Below are 26,443 nucleotides of genomic sequence, written 5' to 3' on the forward strand. Positions count from 1 at the left end.
CAGCTCAGTGAACGGTAAACAGTCTACTGTCTGCTTAACCATCTGTCCCTTTCTCCGGGGGCTCTTCATCGACAAATTTATCCGTCCGCTGGCAAGGGAACCTGTAGGTTGTGCTTTACTCCCACCATGAATTCCTCTTGCCAAAGTGCCCTCACAAGGTAGGTGGGATGTTCAACTTCAGCTTTATACAAAAGGAAAGCCCAGTTAAAAAAAATGACAGGAGCGGAGCACCTTAGTGCCGAGCTGCGTTTCCATATCACACGATGACAGGGAAATTTAATCTGAGATATGTGCCTTCCCTGATTATCGTCTTTAGCTCCTAAAATAGAGGAGCCTAATGGGACAAAGTGAATTATGACACCCAAATATCATTAAAGCACGGCGCACCACCTGGGCCCCGGACACTTTACAAACGCCGTCCAAGGCTTCTCCAGGTCTGTTGATCCATGCCAGAGGGAATTGGACAGATGGTGGTAAACATATCAAGCTGTTGTGCAACTCCCTCCCACCTCCATTAAGAAAAAAGTATATATTACACATGCACGCTTCTCCAGGAAACTTGTTATTTGTTGTGCGTGGATGTTGCTATGGTTGTTGCCTCTTTAGTTCTGTTTTCTGTTTATGTATGTTTTCGTGGTCCATCAGTTTTATGCTTTCTTTATTGTTGCCACTGTAACATATCTCTGTAAAATATACTTGCACTAGGTAAGATTTTTATCTAAAAATACACCTGTCTTATCAGCCTAAATCACAAAATGGGGCTACAATAGAGAAGAGTGTCCCATCTCCCCAATCCCAGCTAGGTGAGACCCCATAGATTCACCCTATTTGCCCAAATGAAGTTCTGGTGTAGGATGTGGACTTTTCTCCACCCACATGAAGTGACAAATCAAAATTTAAGAGCGAAATCCAAAACTGTCTCCTAAACAGCAGTGAGTGCTGTGTTCATAGAAAGCTGGACTCACAAATGTTGGATCTTTAGCCTCTTTGGTTTGGTATGTATTTGGTTTAATTTCTCATTATTGTGCAGACAGAAAAATCCTGGAAACAAAATGTTACACTGCACAATTCGGGGCGGACATTCTGGGTACTGTACGAACTCAAATGACAGAACCCACTGAGAATATATTCAGTGTTTTCATTCATAGATTTGTTTGTGGCAGCGCAGCCACAATATCACACGGGCCCAACACAAATAGATTTTCACCCAAAGTGATACAGTAACTTCATAACATCAATTCTTGTGCTGCATCAACACAATCCTCCCCGCTGCTTGATCCTGTTCCTCTTCCCCGCCCCCCCCCCCGGCCTGTCACCACCACAGAGAACGTGTCTGAAATGCTGCATTCACAACAGTGAGAACATCCGACTAAACCAGGTTAGGGGCTTGGAGACTTTATTAAAAAGTTGCGGCATCGCTGTAGCTAATAAAAGCTTGGCTGGAGTGCGCAAGCTAAATGGAGGATTAGCAGTCTGTGCTCACCTTTTTTCCTGTTGAAGGCGCGGTTCATAGTGGAAAAGTTGCGTCTTTGCGGTCCCTCCTGAGTATCTGCCAATATTCCACCTGGAAAAGCAGCAGGGGGGGGGACAAAGTTAGAAATGGGTTTGACCTCAAGCCTTCACTAAAGAAGAGAAAGTCTAAAACAAACAGACAGTCTGAAGCTCTCTCTGTGAAAATCCCCACCCTCTCAGAGTGAGGCAATGTTTATGAGTAGTCTAGCTGTCAGAATGGATGCCAATGAAAATCCAGGTCCATCTGCACTGCATTTGTTTACCACCGGGCCACATCATATTCACCATCTGTGGAGGGTCTGGTACTTTAAATGTTGTGAGTTTGTGAATAATCAAGTCCTCATTGTCTTTATAGTTTCGGGGGCACAGGACATGTTAACACTTTGGAAGAAAGATATAACTATGGTGATTCCTATCAAAGGCGAATAATGGTGTCTCACAGTGAAAAAATGCAATATTGTTTACCATTATTATTCTAAGCTTCCTAACATAACTCATGTCTAACTGCTACATTTTCAATTAAGTCGACACTACACATTCCACTGCAAAGTTTAACAAAAAAAAAAGAATATTACCAGGCGTGGAACCAAAAACCTGATCCGCAAAGATTAGTCATAGCGAGAGATGCCAGTGCTGAACTTGAGTGTATTGTTACTAATAACCTCCAGATTTCTGTCAACATTAAAGCTGCCTAACACACAAACAGCAGGGGTACGCATTATTATTCTGCAGTTATGTTGAAATACTGGATAAAGTAAGAGATGAACGTGGCTTTATGGTCAAAGATCGTTTTCGTTATTTTTTCAACATGAGAGTGTCCGCTGTCCACCCACCATCTTATTAGCCCTCAAGACTTTAGTAGTAGCAATGTAACACAGATCCTCTAACATAGCAACTGGTAGGCTGACACTGTGCTGCATTAATAAATAAACAGTTACTCTTTTACTGATGCGAAAAAGTCAAAACAGGTCTGAAAGTTGACAGCTTGGCCTTGGTTAGATTCAAACCTATGTATCATCCTTCTATGGACAGTTCCCCAGGCAAGCTCAGCCATCCGCTTGACTGCCAGACACGCTGTCCAGGACCAGGTTAAGGTAGCTGTGAGGCTGTAAGGCTGCTTCAAAAGCAATTTTCTTTACTCTTTTACTGTGGCAAAATATGCAAGGCCTGCCTTATAATAGGTATTTCAATCACCGTCTTTGCAGGCAAATTCACTTTTGCACAGGCTATTTAGAAAATGAATGGAATTTTTCCATCTCTGACATTTTCTATTTATCAAGGGAACTCTGGGTTTTTAGTGAATGGAAAAAGCAGAAGCCTGCTTATGCCCTAACACTGCACCCCTAACACACAAGCTGCACACTGCATATATCCTCCACCAAACTGATAAAACTTAAGATTCAAATTTAGATTTATGAATAATATATTAGTCTTAAAGTGAAAATTTGAGTAGCTGCACTGGGCCTGGCTAGTCACATGGAATTAAAAAAGAAAAAGTTTTGAAGTTTAAGTTTTAAGCGTGCTGAAAGAAAGCAGTTTCAACAGATACGATTGAATGTGGCACCAATGTTCACTATCAATTATTATTACTAGTGCACTGCCCGTTCAAAACATGCCTGTTCGGAACAGGCCGATTGCTTGGCCTCCGGTATCGCTCATCCAAACAACTTCACACTCGACACTGCGCTTCCAGTCGCTTGCTTTGAGCCCCGCTGCTGCACAGAGTGCTGTTCGCTTGCTTATTCAAAGTTTATTAATATTGAACGTGTCACGTGTCCAATCCGACACTGCACGTCCTTGGGTCCTCAGCAATACACCCGGCAAATGTGAAGTAGATCGGACGAACGGTTCTCGAGATATGCGAAGGACACACATACAGACAGAGATTCCTTGCTTTATAGTATGATTATATACTTTTAGAGAAACATGGGCTGCCTTGAATACTTCAATATAAAACATCAATATATACTTGCGTAATAAACTTCTCTATCTCATACCAGTGTTATTGTTAGTGCTTGTGTTTCTAAAAATGAAAACCACATTTCCCGTAAAGCCTGTTGCTTCCTGTCAAAAAGAGGATGTTTCCACTTCCCCCCTCCCTGTCCCTGGCGTTGCTCCATATGCATTTATCTTCTCTTTAGCTTTACTGAAGAGGATAAACATGTTTGAAGTGATTTTTCCATTGGCCTTTCCCTCATTCCAGCGTCTGCCATTGCAAGAAACTCTGAATGCTGTAGCTTTGTTTGTGCTGCAGGAACAGCGCCATCTTCCTGTTTTGTGCCATAAAGAAATCTCCCTTTGTGCTTTAAAGCAACGCAGCAACTTCCCACCAAATCGACCTGGTGTAAAAAAAACAAGTGTAGAGGCTGCCAATCTTCTCAGCGATGGTCACATTTGTTTATGGTAATTTAACCAATGTCTCAAAATATGGTAATGATTTATTGATGTTAAAATGCAACACATAGCACCTTTCAATAAAAGGTCCATTTCAGAAGCAAAGGATAAAATCATTGAAGGTAATCAGTTCATTAGCATTTCTTAATTGGGGCACAACAGTCTACAGATTTCTGCCAATCTGAGTCAATTTTTAGAGACTTTACTGCAATCGCTTTACTGTATATTCTGTATTTACTGAGTATACAGAACACAGGTACAGCGTGAAGCATGACACATAATGAGTCTCCTGCAGGAGGGCAAATCACATGATTTCAACGCTGCTGCTGAGGTGGGGTGTGGTGCCAAGGACACAGAGAGAATACAGACATTTGAAAAATAGGAACAAACATGGGGTTTGACAGCTATAGGCATGGAGGGAGTGTGTGCTGTGCGGCGCCTGGTATGATGCACAAACACCAATTAAGAGCTCAAGGTATATGAATCCAGGCAGAAAACAGACTTATATGTGAGAAGCGTAATCTCACAGTAGTCTTTGGGCCTGAGAATAAAGCTAAACAGCGAAGTATATAGCTGAGACAAATACAAACTTAGACAAATAATTCAAAGTAACACTGGAGGTTCATGAGTCACGAGTTGTTTTGAAAGAATAGCAATAAGGTGCCATTGCAAAATGATGGAGTCATACTATTGACTCGGATGTCTTTCTACTTTCTGGGAAGAGACTGGAGATGCACAAGCAAATCATCCTTGTTAACAAAGAAACTTTTGCAACAGAGCCTATTATTTCTGAATTTGCATAGAAAAAGGCTCCGCAGTGATATGCAATTGTCTCCTCGAACTGACATAATGGTGGAAAGCTATGAGCTATGTAAGAAATAAGATATATAATGACAATTTGCATGTAGTATTGAGGTTTGCAGATACAAGTTTTAACATTGTATTACGCCTCTCAATGTAAGGAGATATTTTTTTGGCGACAGAGGCCTTCTGGAGGGATGGAGAAAACTTAAATGGAACAAGCTACAGGGTGGGGACTGGGACATTCCGAAGTCTGCCAAAACAGAATAGCTTTGCTGCTGAAAAAGACAGCTTGTGTTCCTTATTTACGGGCCCAGCAGCACGCTGCCGTCGAAAAAGCACTGCAGAGGCAAACGCACAAGGACACTGGTATTGTTTACAATCCACCAGAGTCAGGGGGCAGCTCATGCCGCAGATCTCAAACACCAAACTATTTGGGGAAATCTGGATTGCCGAATTAAGACCTGGGTATAGTATTGCAGGAGTCCTACTTGTTGCATGCTAACTGCACTGCTGCCTTCATCTGCCATCTACTTCCTCTCGCTCCCCTTGACTCTAGGATTACCTTTAAGCCTTCTTATGGGCCTACCAAGGGAGGAATAGTACAATGACCAAAGTAATGAATGAACAACCAAGACCAGCAAGACCAACAAGAATGAATGAGGGAAAGAAAAAAAAAAAAAATTCTAATGCTAATAGCCCTTAATTCTCCACTGCACCGTCTGGGCACACCAGTTAGGTTTGGATCGCATGACAGAATAAGTATTTTCAGCTCAACATGCATCTACTTTACACAGTTAATGAGTAAAATAAATTCTAGCACCCAGTGAAGATAAAAGATGTTGCTGAACTGGCAGGCAGGCGAAATCAGCCAATAATACATTCTGATATCATGAATTATGAACTAACCTTTAATAGCTGTGGAAGTTCTTTAAAGCTTAAGGCAGAAGCTGCTCTCAATTTCAAATGGTGCATTTACTGGGAACCACGGGGGAATGCCCCGCCAGACAGAAACTGGCTACCTTTTGTGTGTATTCCTGAGGTATTGTGGTGTAATGTAACGTCTGGTCTGACACCTAGCTGTGAGATCACTCATTTTGATTGACAGCCGTAGCGTTTGGCCTGTTTTAATAGCTTCCCGTCTGGTGATTCAACAGCACTCCCTTGAGTGAACTGCAGCCCCCCAAACACACACACACACACACACACACACACAGCCTTAGCACTGAGCTGCAAACTTCCTCAGTCTCCCATCGATGTTTACCAGCTGTGGTGAAAGCACCAGGTCAGGTATGCTCCATTCCGGAACTCTGTATGTGTGTGTGTGTATCTGTGTGTGTGTGTGTGTGTGTGTGTGTGTGTGTGTGTGTGTGTGTGTGTGTGTGTGTGTGTGTGTGTGTGTACATGTCCACAAAGTGAGTGTGTTAAGAGTTAGAGTGTCTTTTAAATTGCTCCCAAGGGACGACAGAGACCATATGTGGTTTACAGTTTGCTCATTTGACTGATCATCTGGGGACACATTTATGCTCAGGAAACTTACAACACTGCATTAACATTATTGGGTCTGATAATAAAAATAAATGGGCATGCAAATAATGCTACTTAACACCTCAAAAACGCAGTTTCATTAGCATTAAACAGGATATCGAAACATACTGGGTGGACGTTTACAATATCCATGACTTATGAGGCCAGTCAGAGTCAGAGTCATTAAGGACAAAGAATAGGTAGTATGAATTTTGTTGCTGAAACTACAGAAGAATAGTGGCAAACACACAAGCAAATACCAAATACTTCACTAAATGAAGAACACATTTATCATCCAAAACAACTGAGGAACTTGCACCGAAAAACATGTCCAGGGTTTCACAATTCATCTTCAGTGACTCAAACATTTGGAATTTAGCTGGGGAAAGAAAGTTTCTGGAAATGAGTGTGACCTACTTTGACCCTGTGAAGTCCTCTCTCAAGCCCAAAGATCAATCCACGAATGAAAAGCAATCTAAATGCACAAGTGTGGCAAAAGATGAGAATGTAACGCTGAAAAAGTTAAAAAACAAAAAGTTAACGTCCCATTTTTAAAAGCCTCTCAGCCAGTCACTAATCTGACCCATATGCGCTAAAAAGGCAGCCAGCTTTTGACATGGGATAGAAACATGCACTGCGGTCCCAACATAATGCCTCGGAAAAGAAAAGCAACAAAGATCCTTTGTTTTCTCCGCTTTGCTTTCACCCCGGCTCTGGAATCTTGCTTGCTAAGCGCGGCACGTTAGGCATCGCAACAACAATCTGTTTATGAATTTAGCCCCGGAATTCCTCAGTTGAATCGACCGCGGTGTCTCGGTGTCTAAGCTAAAACTCAGGCTTGCTCTCTCTCACAGCCTGGCACTCTTACTCAAGACTCCCACGTATCAAATGCAGCAAACCCTTACCAAGCACTGACAAAGATGATTAAAGACAAACTAGCGCTGCCCTTTGCACTGAGAAGGAAAAAACTAAAGTTGTAAGAACAGAAACGTGCAAAACAACAACAAAGAGCTGAGATAAAAAGCTACTTACTTGCCTTCAAACAGCGGTGGAATAGTGGAGAGGAAGTTCCAGCAGAGCCTAATAGTTTTCAGCTGTGGGCCAGATGGTGATACACTAAGGACTGCGGTAAGGAGAGATGATGGGGTTTGCAAACTCAACAAGAAGCTTTTGCCTAGACACACGATACCTGACATTCAAACTCGACTTCCTCCGCCCACAGTTTATCCAAAAGGATTCTTTTGCAGTTTTGTATGTGTGTACAAAAAACCCCCAAAAAACAGTCTCCTTTTGAAGAGAACAGTTTTGCTGAGATGCACAGTGGCATACCAGAGATGACCCATAAAAAGCAACATGCCAGGGGTTGTGTTCTCACCCTTTTGCTCCTGTGACATGAATCACACTACGCGTCTCATATCGGCAGCGGCCTTAGGTCAACTTCTCGCTCCAAGTTGACATCGCAAAGAGCAGTGTGACCAAAACATTATGAAGTAAAAGTCACAATACCTTTTCCAACACAAAGCCCTAAAAGCTTCCCTGTGAAATTATGTCAACTTAATAACACCCTGTCAGAAACTCTTTTCCACTGCAGCTGCGGAAATATTCGAGGTTGCAAACCGTGCATCCTGGCAGCTTGAACTGTGTTATACCACGCTGAAACCCGACACTTGATTGTCCGTTTCATCTCCTGGAGATGAACTGCCTGGGACAGCTTCACAAGTGAGGAGCAAGGGAAATAGAGAAAGCACAACACCGGAACCGACAAACAAACATCAGAAGCTGAAGGCCAATTTCTCTGCTCATTGGTGGGAGGGCAAAGAGCCATGTAGTGGTTTTATCTCTCCTCATTTGAAACCTCATGCAAACCCCGCTGCCCTGGGATCTAACCCCCTGGGAAACTTCTGTCTGACACTGCATCCTTCACAGACTTCCTACTGTCTCAATAAAGAAAAACCGCTCGAGGAAAAGAGACCGACCACTTTGGAAAGTGTGAAAATCGACTTGAGAGTTGGAGATAAAAACAGTGTGCACATTTTAGACAAAAGAAAGAACATTCATGAGGGAGGTGGAATGTCCAAAGAAGGAAAAAAGATTTAAAAAGACAAACAAAATAATGTTCAACAGAAAGAATGTTTGAGAAAAAAACAAAACCGTATGAACTCAAATACAGCAGTAGACCACAGAGGTCTCCATGGAAACGTAGAAGATTTAAAGCTGTCAGGGGTCAAGAGCTAAAAAGGAATGTTTCTGCTTTAGCACTCCGTAACTTTCATAATGATGGAGACATCCATCCCACTATAATGTGATAGTTATGACCTAGGCCCATATGAATCAATGTATCAGCATTACTGTGAATGCCTGCATACTCAATGCTCTGCCATTTAGCTGCATGGCTTTGAATTAATTTGCATGAAATTCCATACATGCGCTTAAAACCCACACATACAGCCCTGCTTTGACTTGATTTTAGTGCACTAAATCAGGTAATTGAGGTTAAGTTGCATTGCCACCATCTCTATCATGTTGTGAAATTTCATGTGTCTAGGATGTAGCAACCCAGAAAAAAATAGCTTAGGGTATAGGGTTTCAGAAAAGAAAGAAAGACAGACAAATGGAAACACAACAAAGGTTACCAGTCACAAACAAATGCATTTGCCAGCCAATTTACAAAGGTCCTGCCGCTACAATGGAAACCATGTACTTGGTCTTTTCACGATTTCCGGTTAGAGGTTTAGCTTGAAAGGGCCTTGGGTGGCAGTGTGTTTTTGCTGGCCAGCAGACCTCCTGTTTCTGCCTCTGAGACCATTTAAAACAGGGAGGGTCTCATGATTCTGGGTCTGGATTCTGGGTTTTCTCTCCACACTTTATTTTTCTAGGACTTTTCTCTGCTTTGCCCTGTATCATTTCATGTTTGTGTCTTGTATGAACAGCTGTGGCGAGGTAAGAAGAGTGGCTGGCCCAGACATTTTCCAGCTCTGGAGGTGGGGCCCTTCATGCTACACTATGTTAAAAAAAAACATGTATAGGAAAGAATGCTCAATTATACAGATGAAGTGGGTAAAAATAAACGACTTTTCACTGAATTGTGGGTGGAGTTACAGCATTTATTTGCACAGATATTTAGTGTTACTCATTGCTTTATTTATTGTCCACGATTAAACACTGCTTTTTATGATACATCATAGGTGATCAAGTTTTTTTTCCATCGGTGAAAGCTATATTTGCCTACCGTATATACATTATTATTGTATGTATAGTGAATTTCAAAGATTCAAAAGACACAAATAAGATTTCACAGAAAGTTTTGAAAAAGCCATTTTTCAATGTTTACATTTGCCCAGCTGCTCCTCATTATTTTTGCACTCACATGGCTGAAGTTGAACACAATACTGTTGAATCGTTTGTGTTTTCTTTTTAAAACTGATGTTTCGAAGCATCTTCATCTTGCTACCAAGAATTTAACAGGCCTAAGGTGTATTTGCAGTTAACCAATTCTCACTGGTACACACTCCAATGCAAAGGTATTAGATGAAACTTTTATTATTGCATTGCTTGCTTAGTGTGCCGAATGTCAGTGTGTGTGTGTGTGTGTGTGTGTGTGTGTGTGTGTGTGTGTGTGTGTGTGTGTGTATGTGTGTGTAGGAAAGGGCTGGGAGGCAGGAGTGTGCATCTCAGTGACAAGCATTTCAGTGGATTTTCATTGAGATTAGCAGCCTCCCAGTGATTTCTTTTCCATATGTGAGCTACAGCAAGCGCCCCTGCAAGGTACAAATCTGTCATCACAGACATGTATTTTCAGTGGGCGTGGCTACTGAGGCTCCCAGCACCACTCACTGCATCCAAATTATGCTGGCTATGGTCAAGAGTGAAAACAGTCTTTTTTTCCCCCACTACTACTGTATATCACACCCATCTACACTACATTAACAGAAGAATTTGCTGACTTGAAATGATTTATATCCAACCTGCTCCTGATTTACTTGACACCCAATTCTGTAAGCAGGAAATGAAACACTCCACAGGCCAATGAGTTTATATTTCTGGTGAGTCTGCAGAGTAAAACACTGGTGTAAGTCTCAAGGTTATATTCCAAGGCGAAAGCTAATGGTGTGAAATTGAGTTTTAATTGGCCCACTGCATTGGGTCAGAGGTTCTTGAACTTTTGGAACTTCTGTGACTTTGGTTCTCGACCTACAGTTTGTGAAACCAGGCTTTCGAGTATAAGGAGCAGCCTATGTCACAAAGTTCAACATAGTCAGGATGTCTTTGCAATAACTGGATTCACAAAACCAAACTGTGGAAATCCCAGATAACCGATCTCACAAAAGGTGGTTATCAACGCTTGTTAGCTAGTTGGTTGGGGTCTTTTCGTGTGGCATCAAATGATTGTTGTCTAATAAATAAGATGTTCAATCATTATCTAAATGAAAGTTTATAGTTACCAGTGAATTACCTTACAACCGTAACCCTAACCCTAACCGTAACCCTAACCCTTCCAACTTCCAAATTCCATATTCCCAATTCCAACTTTTTCACTTCCAAATTCCAAATTGAGACTTCCAAATTCCAAATTGGCACTTCCAGATTCCAACTTCCAAATTCCAGCTCTACACCTGTCCCATTATAACTTACTTATACTTATAACTTACTTTGACTTAGAGGTCACTTCCAGAACGAGGGGTGTAAAATCTTGACGATTATGGGCTTTCCAACTTGGGTATTGAAACCCATTCATTTTGGGCCGTTAACCCTAACCCTAACCCTAACCCTAACCCATCGGGGCACAAAACACAGACAAGTGTTATGAACCCGCTCTCTCAACTCAGGATTTTCCAATCCAGATCCAGAGCAGCATAATTAAAATCAGATAAGATTAAACTATTGATCCCCATGGGGGAATTAGGTATAAGCATGCAACTAGAATATAATAATAATATAATAAAAAAAAACCAAAAGGAGTAGATTACAAATAATTGTGGGGTTATGTACACATATGCTACCGATAATCTCAACACGTTTAGTAGACTGGAAAAGTGGGAAGTATGGGAAAGAAATGGATTACTAACATTTATGTTTTTCTATTAAGAAGAACACACTATCATAATGAATTCATATGAGCAATAAAAAAAACATTGCAACAGTGAACAGTAACACTGGGGCCAGGGTTAGACCGGATTGCAGGAGGATAATGTAAATGCGTAAATAAGTCGGCTTATCACCGCACCGTCATTATGGAACAATAGGTGTACTTTTCATTGATACAACATTGTGTCATCACATTGTGGATAGAAAATATTTTCATAGCCTCGGAGTCTGCCTCATATTATTATATCTCTTATATAATAAATCGGCATGGAAAGCAAAGGGATTCTGCCGGTCCATCGCCCTGCAAACAGCCCTTCTTACTATCTGTTCAGCCAATAGTTTCCCCCTGTGCATTTATCTTTATTACTTGTTTTTGTTCATATCGGTTTTGTATATTACGTTTTTACAATACAGTTGATTTTAATAAAGGCTGCGCGATCCTCTAGGAGTGGTGATGCCATGTTTCCAGAGAGTTCACTGGTGAGGAGGTGGGCGTTTTATACGTTTGGATCTGATAGCCTGAATGTAACCCGCTCCGGAGCAGGTTAGCGGTGCAGCCTACGTTACCATGGTGATGTATCCTGCTTACAAGTGAACCACCTTCCTGACATTGGGAAACTTCAGGTTAAAAGCTGAAGTTACCTCACTAACCCCATTATGGAGCTTCGTAGTAAACCCTTCAGGGGAGCAAATAAAAACATTTTTTCCCACAGATAACACTGAAACATATTTGTCTTATCTTTTCATGAGAAATGCTCAACAACATGAAAGAAAATGCTATCATGAGCAGTCAGCTGTTGGCAGTCTTCAGAGTAGATCAACATTCATTTAAAAAAAATAAATAAAAATTGACATATTATGCTGAAATCAATTTGCCTCCAAACTGTACAACAGGGAAACTCAATAGGTCATGCACTGGCCTTTCTTGCTGATTCTACAATCCCAGCAAGCTAATTAAAAGGGACAAGCCTGCAATGTCACCAGGTAAAAGGTGAAAACAGGTGAGTGTCTACTGGATACGGTTATCTAGTAACTGCAGAGCTGCACACTTGCTCTAGACAGCTCAGAAGGTCAGACTTTGCCAGCCGTTATGGCCAATTTGTATGAACACATTATAAACAAACATTCCGCTGTGTTCAGTGAAACTGTGTGCTGGAGAGGAACTGGTAAACAGACGAGAATGAAGTGAACCTTCATGAAGTGAACCTGGCTGACATAATCAACAAATTTGATGCAAATGCAGGCAAATTTCAGGCTGTATGCATAAAAAGCAGTCCTGATTAACGGTCAATGATGGATTGCACAAAGGAAGCACCTGGTGGCAGCGCTGTTTGAAATGTCTAGCTGCCTGACATGCACCCGGGAGGCAAAGAAAAACGTTCTGACATTGAAAATGGCTGAGTTCAGCCAAACCCATAAGACATAAAAAAAATTAGACCACAAGATAAAAAAAAAAAGAAAACTGTGGATATTTCAAATTTAAACCCAACAGTATAGCAGAGTGTGACCTCTGTAAAACAGCACAAACACTTAAAATGAAAGAATCCCGGAGCCACGTCTGTGCCAGATAGTGGTTACTGACTGTTTATGTTACCGGGACATAGATGACTGAGTAGCTTGACTACCGGTCTGAATATGTGCTGATAGTTCTGTTGAGTTGTGTTCAGTTAATTGCTAACCTTGCTTAGAGGATAATTGAGAGAGCTGTCATCTCCACACAAAACTTTTCCTGTGCTTTTCTTTAACATCATAACATTGAGTTTGTAGTCAAGTCTCTTGCAAAAGAAAAATGCTGAGAATCCGTGGCATTTCCAGGCATTAAATTATTGAATAACAATCTACAAAAAACAAATTAATGAAATTCTACACATAAGACAGTTTTATTCTAGCATAACATGAATGAACACAACTAGAATCATTAACAAATTTGAATAATGTTTACTTAATTTTTTCCTCCTTTCCTCCTAGTAACAAACAGAGGGTGTAAGGATGACTTTCTTTTCCACATGTTCGTCAAAGAGATGAGAACTCAATAAAACTTTTTAAACTGTTTGATGCATTATGCTTTTGATATGACTAATAGGACTAAGAAACTAATTAACTTAATTGAAAAACTGAAAACATAGTGGAGAGATTAATCAATTACCAAAATAATGGTTAGTTGCCGTTTGTCAAAAATATCTTTGTCAAAAACATTAGAACTCAATGAAGCTTTAAATTTTAAGCTGCTTGATTCATTTTCTTTTTGTTATGACTAATCAAACTAAGAAAATAATCATTATCTTAATTGACGAACTGAAAATTGTTAGTTGCACCCCTATGAATTTCAATCAAATAATATGATATATATATAGCAGGTCCAATGTAAAATGCAGAGTTAAGACAGACCGATCAAAAATTGTCATCTGGAACTTCCGTACCAAAATATAATTACTTGGTACAACATTGTTGCTTACACCTGTACTACTTCAATGTCACGGACCACAGATACAACAAACTACTTAAGATTTTGCTTACACTAAACTTTACCACAGCCTTGGGAAGTATATTTCAGCAGTGGCCACATTTCATTTAGCACTCATTATACGAATTTCCTGCAGGACAAAAAGAAAACATGTTTTTGCAGTCGCAGAAAACCTCAAATGTAGTGTTTTTCTAGGGATTGTGACCACCAGAAAAACATTGGGGGCTTTTGAATTCTCATCTTTTTTCCTCCAAGTTCCCCCACCCACCCGTCTTTCACCTAAGACAACACACACAGAACAGAAAATTGGAAGCATATCTTGTGCTCAAGGCCTCAGCAGTTTGTGCTTCCTGGCTGAGTGTGTGAGGCTATGAGGTAGGAAACCTAGAGCACACAGAGTAGGGAAATACGTATCACAACTAGCTTAGAGGTTTAAGTATGATTCAAACATACTAAAAACATGTTCTCTCCTTCCAGTCCATGGCAGACCTACACCATGTTGAAAAGTACACGTTCAATATTCTGTGACTTTCTGTGATACTCCTAAACCCCCTGAATAATGCTCCTATAAAACTGCTTAAAAGCCCCAATTTATAATTGGACTATGGAGCCCACGTTTATTCACTGTTGCTCCACTACTAATTTGTTTATGTTTTGATATTTTACATTTTTTCCACCCTAAAAATTAGAATGTGAATTGGGCATATAGTTTAGAGGTACTGGAGCAAAACAGGCCTGTGTTTTGAGCTACAAAGGAATCTGAAAGTTTGGAAAAGACTATTTTTAATCTCCACAAACATCTGTATTTATATATGCTTTTAACTGAAATACTTTAGCAATTCATTTGTAATTGGGCATTAATACAAAGCATACACTGAGGTGTGGAAAGCAAACCTGGTGTACTGCTTTGGGCGCTCTGCTTCTCGCTCTCTAAAAAGACTAAACATGAGCGCCTAAAGATGATTAGCATTTACCTCCCAGTACGAGTTCCTACTCTACACAAGGTCAGAGCGCTTTAGAGAACACTGTGATCTTGTCACTTATCGGGGACCTTGAAATGCAAATCAACAGCAGCATGTTCACTTCATGGGAAAGAGTAGAAAGCAAGTAGTTCAGGAGCTGGACCCAAATTCCATCCATTAGTTTAACAAACACTCAAAACTGCTCATGTATTTTGATGGAGAGTTCATCACAGACCTTAACATCCTACTGAAATGTCCTGAGGAGATGTAATAACGACTGATATAGCAAGAAGCAAAGAATCACAACAATTCTACAAGGTAAACATTATTCACTGGAACTTAGAGAGGAACTCAGATTAATATGATATGAGATGTGGAGCAGGTTTTAAAGACAAGTGAAACACGTCTTCCCCCAAGAATGATGCAGGCAGCCCCCGGGCAAGATGCATAATCCCTCCAAGTTTCATCAAAATCGGACCGGTAGTGTTGCAGTTATGGCCTTTCAAAGTTTGGCATTTTGACCTTTAATTATAGGTCCAAAATTTTGGTCCATAAGGCCAATTAGTATAATTTTTAAAACGGCAGAACACAGTACAAAAATGGATCATTCCTCCAAAGTTACATAAAAATCAGACAAGTAGTGTCTGAGATATGACGACCGAGTTAAAATGTTTGACCTTTAATTATAGCGCCCCTATTAGGCCAATCAGTACAATATTTTAAACACTGGAACACAATGTTTTTCTGCATAGATGTAGACAGAAAAATCCCCAGAATAAGTGCATTTTAAAATCCCTTTACAACACAAAATAATGTTCAAAAAGTCAAAAGTCAAGTGGGAGTGAATACTATTTCGAGCAGCTGTATATGAAACTATTCTCACCCAAGTGGCGTGTCAATCATTGCTCTGTTTGTGATCCTACTCAGAAGGATTATCTGTCATCCAAATGAGCTACGTTCAAGATTGACACATTTATAAAAACAATGCAATCATAATAATGTGTCACAGCCTTAGCCTCCCTGCGCTTTGAGAGACAAACACTTCAATGGATCATATTCATGAAGCGCGTCTGCCTCTCAGATAACATCATTCACTCCTCTCGCCCTGTGAGCCACAGCCAAGTGTATTCCATGCAGCATTTAAAGGTACGTTTTGTCTGCTGCTTTCAGAAATGTAATATGATCTATTGCTTATTTAAAAAGCAGCACTCCACCAACACAAATCTAAAATATTAAAAAGGGCATTTATGAACTGATTCAGCTGGTAAATAATAAGACAGAAGGAAGCGGAACGTGTCAAATGATTGCCACGCTTTAAAGCTCGTAAACTCTGCACAGTATGTAAAATAAAAGGCTATTGTCCATTTCATAGCAAAAGTGAAGAATATCCGCGCCCTGAATTTCAAGCCCGCCAAGGAAGTTTATTGCGACGTTTCAACTGATAAGATCTTCGTCAGGCGATCCAACTTTATCCTGCGGCTGAGCCCGCTTTGGGTCGGACGTGTGCGCACTTCAACTCCTACTTCATCGTCCGTTTCATGTGGTGCAGTGAGAGAAATAAGTTAGGAAATACACTTCGATAACTATTCTGAGGCAATAACGACGCAACGAGATCCTATCTGGCAACGATAAAAGCCACAGAAAATTATGTGGTACAGGAAAAAAAAAAAAAATACTGCTGTTCCGCGGGAGATGGGATACAGTCTATGTAACCCAGAGCTTAGGGGAAATCAAAAGCTTCACAAATTTCTCATGAAACTCCATATTTCATGTTACGTCTGCACTCTGAAAGTCATTGGGAAACACACGGATTGCAGCAAATGCCTCATTACTGGGTCGTTGCATCCGTTAACTGGATAATGCCATTTTTGATGGGGACTGAGAAACTGCCCCTTTCTAACAAACCTGGATATCTGTGACAGACTACAGAGTGCAGAGGAGCACAAGTGGGATGTGGCGGGAAAATTTGCACATCTGACAGCGCACATTACTATTTAAAGCTCACATTCTGCCTTTGATTTTTTTTTGGCAATGTTCCTGTTAATTTCATCACCGTTATTATGGAGGTATATGATTACAACAGACTGTACACACATGTAACATTTATATGCTCTAAAACTATTCGCTGATGGATTAAAGATGATGTTTTGGGAGGAAAAAAAAAAAGGGTCAGTGTTTTTCCATTTCATGATGGAATATTTTGCTTCTTGTGGATGGAAACTTACTTGGGACTTGGGGAGCGGTAAACACTATTTGGAGGAAACCTAATTGGCAATTAGCAGTAGTTCAGCAGTGAACCCTAGACTGAAGGTACACACAGGCAGAGGACATTTTAATTTTCACGCTGTGTCATTAGAATATATTTGATACGCCCTCTTGCCTGTTTTTGACTCACTTGGGAGTAAAGCTTTCTGTAGTGAAACTGTATTACTTGAGATATGCTAATGGCATTCCACAGTGAAAAAAATAAAAAGTGTTGAGGAGTATGGATGTTACCTGCGGATAGCTGCTGCTTTAAGACAGCTCAACAGCAATGGGTGGCAATGTCACATTTTTTGCCCTAAAGGATTCTGACTCTGAAGCTCCCCGATATTCACCGGTAAAGGACTGATGTCTTCAGGGTATGTGAAGCGGGTGTCGAGATTTCAAAATTTCAAAGATAGCAGCACTATAGTGTAGCCTCTCATCAAATCCTCTCATCTATTTTTCCAGAGATAGGGCCTATCATATGTGCCACATACCTCAAGTATTCAGTATCAAAGTGCCCCGCTTCTTCAGATGGGAGAGCTCAGGAGTGGTAAAAATAACATCTTCTGAATGGCATATAAGCAAGATTTCTTCTGTCTGTTCTGACTCGCACAAAGAGTTTCACCCCTGGGGATGTCTGTGTAACTATTGATGCTAGACTCTCACTTGTTGTCAGATACTTAGTCATGTGTCATGCCAGTTATTAGAAGCAGGCATTGCACTGCAGTTTCTTCGTGTGTGATGTCTACCTAATGGTGCTGGCTGGGTCTGATGTTTATATTACAAAAGAGGAATTGCTCCATATTTTCCTTTTCCCTCATCAGTTAAGGTCCGTTGCGAAAATTATGAAGCCACGACATGAAGAACACAATTAAAGAACTGCATCACCAACACTGTCTGCATGGGAGTATGGGAGTTTATATTCTAAATGAGGGAATACTGACAAAGGTCTGATAGCATTGAGCAGTGTAAAAACAAAGAACAACATACGACATATGAATGTTTACGTGGCTTGGTAGTTCCAGAGACCATCCACTAGGAGGGCCAACCGGTCAAGCGGGTGTTGAATTGAGATATCTTAATGTTTACAAGCTGTGCAGAAATTTCCCTTCTTGACTTCACCTACAACCTCTGTCTTTAGAGGCTAGTGTTTTGAAATTTTAAAAATCGTACAAGGAAAGTGGTGCACCAACAATTTTAACCCGCTATCGCCAAGCAGCCATTTCCATGGAGACGGACTCTGATGCTCTCTGCGCCAGTCCGATTCTCAGGATTTTCATAGCAGCCTATAGGCTTAGTCTAATATGAAATGTTAGCCTAGATTACTTATTTCATGTGGTATTATTTTCTGAATTTGCTGAAAGTTTGACTAGGACTAAAATAGTCCCAGCTTAGAGTTGGACATGAGGAGTTATGAAGCTGCCTCCATGAACTCTCAGCAAGGAGTAAAACTTCTCCACTGAGAATGTAAGACATCACAGTTTTACAACACTCTGACCCACAAACTGATCATGATGGCGTCTTGTAGTTTCAACACATTGAAAGAACTATATCTAGATCATTTGATGCAGAAAAATGAAATAAAAAACAAAAATAGTACCAGTCCTTGGTATTTATAACAAACTAAGTATCTATAGACTAAATAATCTATTGCCAAAACTGATAAATAAGTCTCAAAATGACAAACCTATGAATTGACCAATAGGCCTACACAAATCATAGTTCATTTTCAAGTAGCTTATACCAACAGAGGTTGATCCAGTGCTCTATCTTGCACTCACTGTTTAGGGTTTAGGCCTATCCATTGTTATAAGAAGTCCCTATACATTGAGTCAAGTCATGTTTATTTGTTTTGCCCTTAATCACAGTTACACAGTCAAAGGGCTTGCCAACACTCACATTATGAAACAAAAAATGAAAACGACACCCCAAATCTTAGACCCTCAATGAGGACAGAGAGGGATCACATTACAAATTAAAGACCTTTTCAATGGTGATTTTTCCACATTTAAGTAATTACATATTGGCCTATCAAAAAGTTAATTAAACTATTTCCCTGACACTATTGGCAATGCATCCACCAAGCAACCACCATCGCAGCTAAAGTTTTATGACATGCTCTTCCTTGATCTTAAATAGCATGTGCAATCAACAGATAACTACGAGCTTACAACGTTGATAAATCACATTCACTGCCAAATTCTATATTCCCCTTCCTCTATTTTTTGCCCCAGCCTTGAAACACCAACAAATGCACTGTATATGCAATAAGGTAAAAGCACAAACAACAGCGGCGTCCTGACTAACAAGCGTAAACTGTGTTCAGCAGATCAGAAAACAAGGTTTCTGTGCTCACCATTTGATTTGCGCTTGCACAAACCTTTAGTGGATCCAGTCCTTTATCTCCTGATGACATCACATGGGAGCCTCGATTCTCCAGTTTTTAGCTTCGAGACAGTGTTGTTCATCTTAACAAATATCCAGGGAACTATCTAAGATTTGTAGGAATAACACGTCTCAGGCTGGGTTTTCCATTGCAAAAATAACTCAGATGGAGAAGTCTGGTTCTTCACTGGGTCATGTGAATTCCCGGGGAGAGGAAACAGCTGACCAAGCACAGCTTATGTGGAGGGACATGACAGCTTCTCTGAAATGTTTGGATAAAGATTATACAGATTTGTCAAGGGCCATCATCTGGATCCATGATAAATGGATGCTTCCACGCATCACAGGCAGCAACACGCAACCTCATTGCCCACTCTGTACATCAACAACAGCAAATCATTTGCCCTTTGCTCTCTCTACAGAACAGCATTTCCACAACAAATATATGCAACAAGGTGAGGTATTCTGTAAAGCAACTATAATAACAGATACACTTCTCTAACTGGTATTTTTTTACTGATATAGAGAAATCCAGACTCAGTCCATGACAATTTACTGTGGGAACATTGGCCTCCTCCACTTGTTCAAGCATAAGCTATAAAACAAAAATGATTACAAAGCATTCAGATCGCAGATCGGATACAAAGCATTCTGCTGAATAATTTGTTTTGAACCATGGAATGTAATACTACAAACAGAACAGAGCTCATTAGCTGTGTTGATTACAGGCTTTACCAAGGGTGCCAATAATATGTATTTAGTACTTAAGACTGAATAAATTCAATCAGCAAGATAATAAGGTACAAATAAATCAGAGTTTCACCTCTTCATTTAAAAAAAGACTGAATAAATTTGATCTGTGAGGTAATAGAAAATACATGAATTAATCAGTTACACCCCCCCCAAGAGTGGGTGGGGAATGGGGGTAGACCTGCGAGAAACATAGATGCATTTTTTGTATGCATTATGTACCAGAGGCTTGTCTTCTTACGCGATTAAAAAGTGCTTCGTGATCCTACACATTTTTCATGCTCAACATTCATATATTCAGAATTTATTGAAGAGCCTTACCAGCATTCAGAGACCTTAAATGAACATTCAAAAGTATGCTCAATCTATTCGTCAAAGTGCCAATGCTACTTGCAGAACGATGAATATGAAAACCAAGCCTCGCTACACTCCACACAGCCTCAACTCTAAGAGGAAATATCCCAATGTGTTGATTCAAGGTTGCATTGTTCGGTGTTGACGCATGATAATGTCAGTGGGGTTTGAGACTACTGTAGCTCTTCACTTGTTTGTCTTTGTTGTGAACACAGGGAACACAGAGAGGCAGGTGAGCAGACTGGGAGAGATGATGAGCCGATTGCAGACAGGTGTGCAGGATGAGCAGAGCCGGAAGCCAGGGGTGCATCCCAAGTCTCTTAAATTGCATCCACGTTTCCCTCACTTGCGTCTTTTCCAAGGAAACCATGCGAGGAGAGAGGAAACAAGGAAATATGTTTTTAGAGAAATGAGACGTCCTTTCCTCTGAAGCGTCATGTGAAGCGACGTCCGTTTCTTCATGACAAAACGGGTTGTGGATGAAATAAACGTAATTTAGGTTCCCCATGTTCTTGCATTAACGTTATATATCAAAAAGCATAAAATAACGGGCGTTTACACTTGTACTGTTTCTCTGCCATCTCGTTCAAATTTGCCAGATGTAGGGGCGGAGAATTGACGTCATGGCGTTCAGCTGAAAGTCTTCCGGGAAGGCTGCTCTCGTGTCTCCTCGCTCACAGCTCCTCAGAGATCCCTCCTCGCTCCTCGATCCTCGGAGCAGAAATAAGAGCTTTGGGACGACCTTCAAAATGACGGACCAGAACGACTTCCGGTTCAAGCGAGGAGCGAGGAGCGAGGAAATATCAAATAAGAGACTTGGGATGCACCCGCAGAGAGAGAGACAGACAGACAGGGGAGCACTGGGAACACAGGGGAGGGGAAACACAAGGAAACACTAGGGAATCTTCTGGGGGTACGGCTACGGTCGTAACAGGCTTTGAGTATCTCTTGGAAATATTGTTAACAGTTCGATGGATCATATTCAGCACGTTAGCCCCTTATGACATGATTAAGTCCTTGAAACTGTGGCTGAGGAGGTACTAGTAGCTGAAGATCTGAATGCAAGCAATGGAAGAATGGCTGGGGATATTTTCTTCGATTTTCCATGTAAGTTTTTCGTCTACCTATCATAGTGACCACAAAAAACACTGTATATGCTTTTATGAGATTCAAACTTGAATAGTGTGTAAAAACCCAATTATTTCACACATTTACTTGCCTAGAAAAGTTTGGGCAACCTTCTAGTTTTGCTTAAACATCAGTGTTGTTTTTGTATTTGACTAAATCACTGGCAAGACAAGAAATGACTAAATCACTGGCAAGACAAAAAAGTGTTTGATCTTGTATCAAAAATGCAGTCAATCAGTTTGAGAGTGGGAGAAATGTCTTCAATCCAAAGAATCAAATCACCAAAAAAAGACAGTAATAGACAGGAAACATTGTTTCAACGAGAGGCATCACTCTGCACTCACTGATTGGGTGTTTAAAGTAATGAGGAAGCATTGTTTCCACAGAACAACAGGCGTCACATTGCTCTTACTGATTGAGTCTTTAAAGAAAATGAGGTTTCAAGTTGACCCAAGATCAACTCTAAAAATAAAGAAAAGAAAACAAAAAATAATCTGTCTTAAAAAACTATCATCAGTAAGACAGAAAACCACTACTTGTGTGTACAGTACAGTGTATGATGCATGATAGCAGGCACCCATTACATTTGCAATTGCCTCAGGTTGCAGACGTGTTTCATAGGGAAAAGAAATGCCGCTTTAACTGGTGCGACACACTCATAAATCTCAAAGAGGGATTTCAATGGCCCATTTATGGCCCAAATCTACCTCAATAATTTACTTCTAATCTGCACCTCTGTTTCTGCATGATAAGACATTCCCCAGCTTAGACATAAAATCTGTCCAAAGTCATTTATACCAGGCCATATTTTACTGTCAGCAACTGTTTTAAATGTGTTGACTGGGTTGGATAGCCTGGGGAGCTCCACTCTCAAACTATATATCAAAAAGACTTTTCGAGCCATGTTTACTCTCAGCAATGACACTGAAAATGTACCTATGTATGAGAAGAAGACAAGGCACTTCAATACAGGGCAAAAGGTCCACAGCACTATAGATGGGACTTATGTTGCATTCAAGTGGTGTCAGATTTAAGTGCCACATGAACACCTTATTATGGCGGATGATCAAGTTGGAGAAATCGGGATTGTGGATGCAGCAGGAATTGGGCGAGTTGTGACGTAATCTCTCTTTCCAACATGGCTGAACAGAGCGCAGAGTTGTACGTGAATGTAAGAAATTTCATACAGTACAGCTGAAAATGAACCACAATCACAAATTTACAAGACATGGACATTCTTTGATAACTATAGTGCTACAGCAGTCAATTTCCTGAGGTATTTACATTCATAATCCCCAGAAATAGATAAACGGTTGAGGAAACATTCTCCAATTTTCCAAGCATAAAGCACATGAACGCTAACTGCTCTGATGGTCGAGTTGTGACATATTCACAACTCTGAGAAATGTACGACCCGACATCAGGGACACATGCTAAGAGAGTTGAGACCAAACTGTCCGCTTTCTGATTGGATTGCATGGTTCTGTTGGAGAAGCACACTAGACCTGTGAAGTCTGGTCAAAAAAAAACTTTGATCAGTTTCTAATGCATTCTCATTCTCAATGCAAGAAAACATCAAAGGTTCAACTTTACACCATGCAATTCTCCTTTGCTCTGCTGCTTTGCCACTCTCTGTCCAGCCTGTGCCGTCTCCATTCAGTTTCTTACACACATACACAGACACACACAAAATCAAATCAACTGGGTCTGCAGCACACACTGCAATAATGTATCAAGTTCAAGTAGACTCATAGTACTAATCTAATTCAGACTTATTACCTGACAAAAGCCTGTCATAAAGAAATGGGCCTCAAAGAGTGGGAAAGCTAGGCTTTAAAGAGTCCGTGTTGTATGAAGTTTTCCTTTTCACTACTTTAAGGATTTGATCAAGGCTCGTTGGTGAAGACACTGACAAAATATGAATTTGTTTTATCTGCTAGATCACATGAAAATCTATCCATCTTCACAGGTTGTTTTAGATTGAGCTTCAGTTACCAACTCACACCTGGATTGTTCTTGATTATCACCCCTCCATTACAACTGCTCAATACCTTACACACAGATAGGTCTGCAGAATTTGAACTGACGCACTCTATGGTACATATCCAATGTATCCAAAATACTCAATCAGCTAAACGACATTTTGTTGAAGAACACGAAGCACATTCTCATCGATAGCACATTTGAAAACATATACACAAAAAGTAAAAAATTAAGATCCTTTAAAGAGCGAATCAGCACTAAATCACATTTTTTGAGCTGTAAACATGGTTGTATGGCTTCTATATAGTGAACAGCATTAATTCTGTACTTAATTTCGACATTTTTCACATTAAGTCCTGCATCCACTTCTAGGGGCAGACAGTCGGCTCAAACTTTCAACTGTGTTGCACTTCTGGCTGCACCTCAAGCAGCGATGTCAAGGCAAGAATTTTGCCTTTGGCAGCGTCGCAGGCTTTGTGATCAGAAAATTGTTACCACCCCCAAGCAGACATGGGTGATCCATTATCACAGACATCAAACCCCCCATATGATTCACTCTCACTCCACACCCCACTTTTTGGCATCTTTCAATATTGTGTATAAGGTGGAGTCTGGCTGAAAACACTGTTTACGCACTCTTTAAGAGACTTGAAACTGAAAAGAACATATTTATTACCTGCAACTTTCATTTGATTTGCAGACCTAGATATTGACAGGAGTAAAAAGCAGAAAAAGGAGCACTAATGATGGATTGTGTTGTATAAGAGGGTGCTCTTTGGTCTATGGGCAAAAAACTCTGATAAAAAATCATGAAGTAGAGACCAAGGCAATGCCTCTTGAAAGTAGCAAAAGGCTTTATTACATCACAGAAGCATTACAAGGACATTAAAACACCAACATGTTTCGGCCATAGGGCTTTTCTGAGGGTGTGAAAAAAAAAAAAAACCTTGACATGTCAGTGTTTTTGAATGTCTTTTGCCTTTTGATACTTTAAAGAGGAGTTGCCCTGCCCTGGTCTCTACTTCATGTTTTTTTATCATAGATATTGACTGGTTTTGTCAAATTCTATATCTGCAATGCCCATATGATAAGGATTACATGACAATGACCACAATATGAAAAGTGTGTTATTTAGCAGTAGTGAATTCATTCGAAAGATGCACTTACACTCAGAGGGCACTACATGCCATGGCAAAACTTAAATAAACTCTATAAGAGGATTAGAAGGATGGCATCAAAATGTCACCTCACTCCTATATACATTCCCATCATGAAGCGCGGAGTCAAAGGGACCTTGACACGAATACAGAGTCTGACCCGGGTGCCACTGGAGAAGCATTCTGCATTAGCATTTTGTTCCAAAAACATAAAGACCACACAGAAATTTACTGAACAAACAATGAGCATGTACAGATTGCTTTGGGAGCTTCTGGGTCGAGGTGGGCGGACGATCAATAGCTTCATAGACAGCTTACAGAGTGTGTAAGAGAGCAGATAAGGGGGCTTACTGATACTGTGGATCGTTGATGACCAGGTTTCTTTGTTGGGCCTCACTCATCTAATGGCTGATGGACTCTCATGAGTGCTGCGTCTTCTGTGGGCAGGAGGAGAGAAACAAAAACACACGTTAGTCACAAGCATTTAGGAATGACCAAGCCACTGGAAATGGGAGACACAACAACCCTATTTTCAAGTGCTGCACTTCTGCTTTCTGCAGTGATCAATTTAATAAAATCTAAACAGTTATTTACCTATCTGGAAAAATTTAATTTCATTCAGTCTAACAACATTCATTTGTAGACAGAATGAAATAATCAGATGCTGAAGTGTTTCGATTTCAGTCAAGGCTTCGCCAGATAAATAATGAAAAGCTTATTTTGTTATTCTGTGTGCTTACACCGTGAAAATGATCCAGAGTGAATTTTCTACTGAATTATACGTCCACCTGTCTGCCTGAGAATAAGGAGGAAACGTGAGCCTGAACTTTCATGGGACGTACCAGCAGACCTTATTTGCTGCCAATAACGTTTCCGAACACAAAACTTCACACATCCGACAATACAAAGTACCAACGAGATCTAGGAAAGCACGGTTCAGGTTTTTTGGGCTGTATATCAACTGCTGATTTTGTAACAGTGTGAACAGCGAATCACCAATCCGAGCGGCAATTGAAATTATGCATTTTGCCCAGTATTTTACTTTCTACTAATAACAGCACAACATGTAAAAATGCACTGCAAGCACAAACTTTCAACATGTGTGTACTGTGTACTGTGTTTAACATATTGTTTTCATGGCTGCACAACATTGCTGGCGTAAACATGTGCAAAAAGAAAATCATAGCTTTTACCCAAACATAGATATTACATAGTGTGTGCTTTGTGACTGAGGTGCTTACTCAACTCTTGTCAGTGGTAGTGCATGAAAAAGGCTTCAGGCTTTTCCTTCTGCACAACACATTAAACTCTTTCTAATCATATCAGCTATGAAATTAATAGCACAACGTCAGAAGCAAATATATGTAGCTGTCAACAGTTCTTAATAGCTGATAACAGTGAAAGAATACAATAATGAAAAACTCTCAAAATACTCTGTTCTAAAAGGAGCAAAATTAAATGACCGTGTCTCTCTCTGCTCTGGTTCCTGGCAATTCTGAAATTAAAAACAGCATGGCCACTTAAAGAACAAAAGGGCCCATTCTCTATTAAAAATAAATAAAAAACCTTGTACTCAATTACCGTCAAACAGCACAAGTATAATCTATAGGTGGGCGATGTATCATTTGTGTTAACATTGTCATTAAGATGCCCATGAAACGCCAGGCGTCATTATCAAGTGTGACGCATGAACA

The 26,443-nt window shown here is 40.4% G+C and overlaps 1 protein-coding gene across 2 annotated transcripts in view; it reads right to left on the bottom strand.

Moving 5' to 3' along the window:
• LOC139643594 (PTB domain-containing engulfment adapter protein 1) overlaps window positions 1-26,443 on the bottom strand; it is an 84,411-nt gene that overhangs the window by 23,279 nt on the left and 34,689 nt on the right. For both annotated transcript variants that reach the window (XM_071518780.1, XM_071518779.1), the window contains exons 2-3: window positions 25,101-25,186; window positions 1,484-1,564 (exon numbers count right to left, since the gene is read on the bottom strand). In XM_071518780.1, coding sequence (XP_071374881.1) covers window positions 1,484-1,511 — 28 coding nt within the window. In that variant the 5' untranslated portion in view covers window positions 1,512-1,564; window positions 25,101-25,186. The remainder of the gene's footprint in view (window positions 1-1,483; window positions 1,565-25,100; window positions 25,187-26,443) is intronic.

Source organism: Centroberyx affinis, unplaced genomic scaffold (genome assembly GCF_046629955.1).
Source record: "Centroberyx affinis isolate AG114_WGS23_722 - 3 ecotype Tasmania unplaced genomic scaffold, CSIRO-AGI_Caff_v1 ptg000634l_1, whole genome shotgun sequence".
NCBI classification, from domain to species: Eukaryota; Metazoa; Chordata; class Actinopteri; order Beryciformes; family Berycidae; genus Centroberyx; species Centroberyx affinis.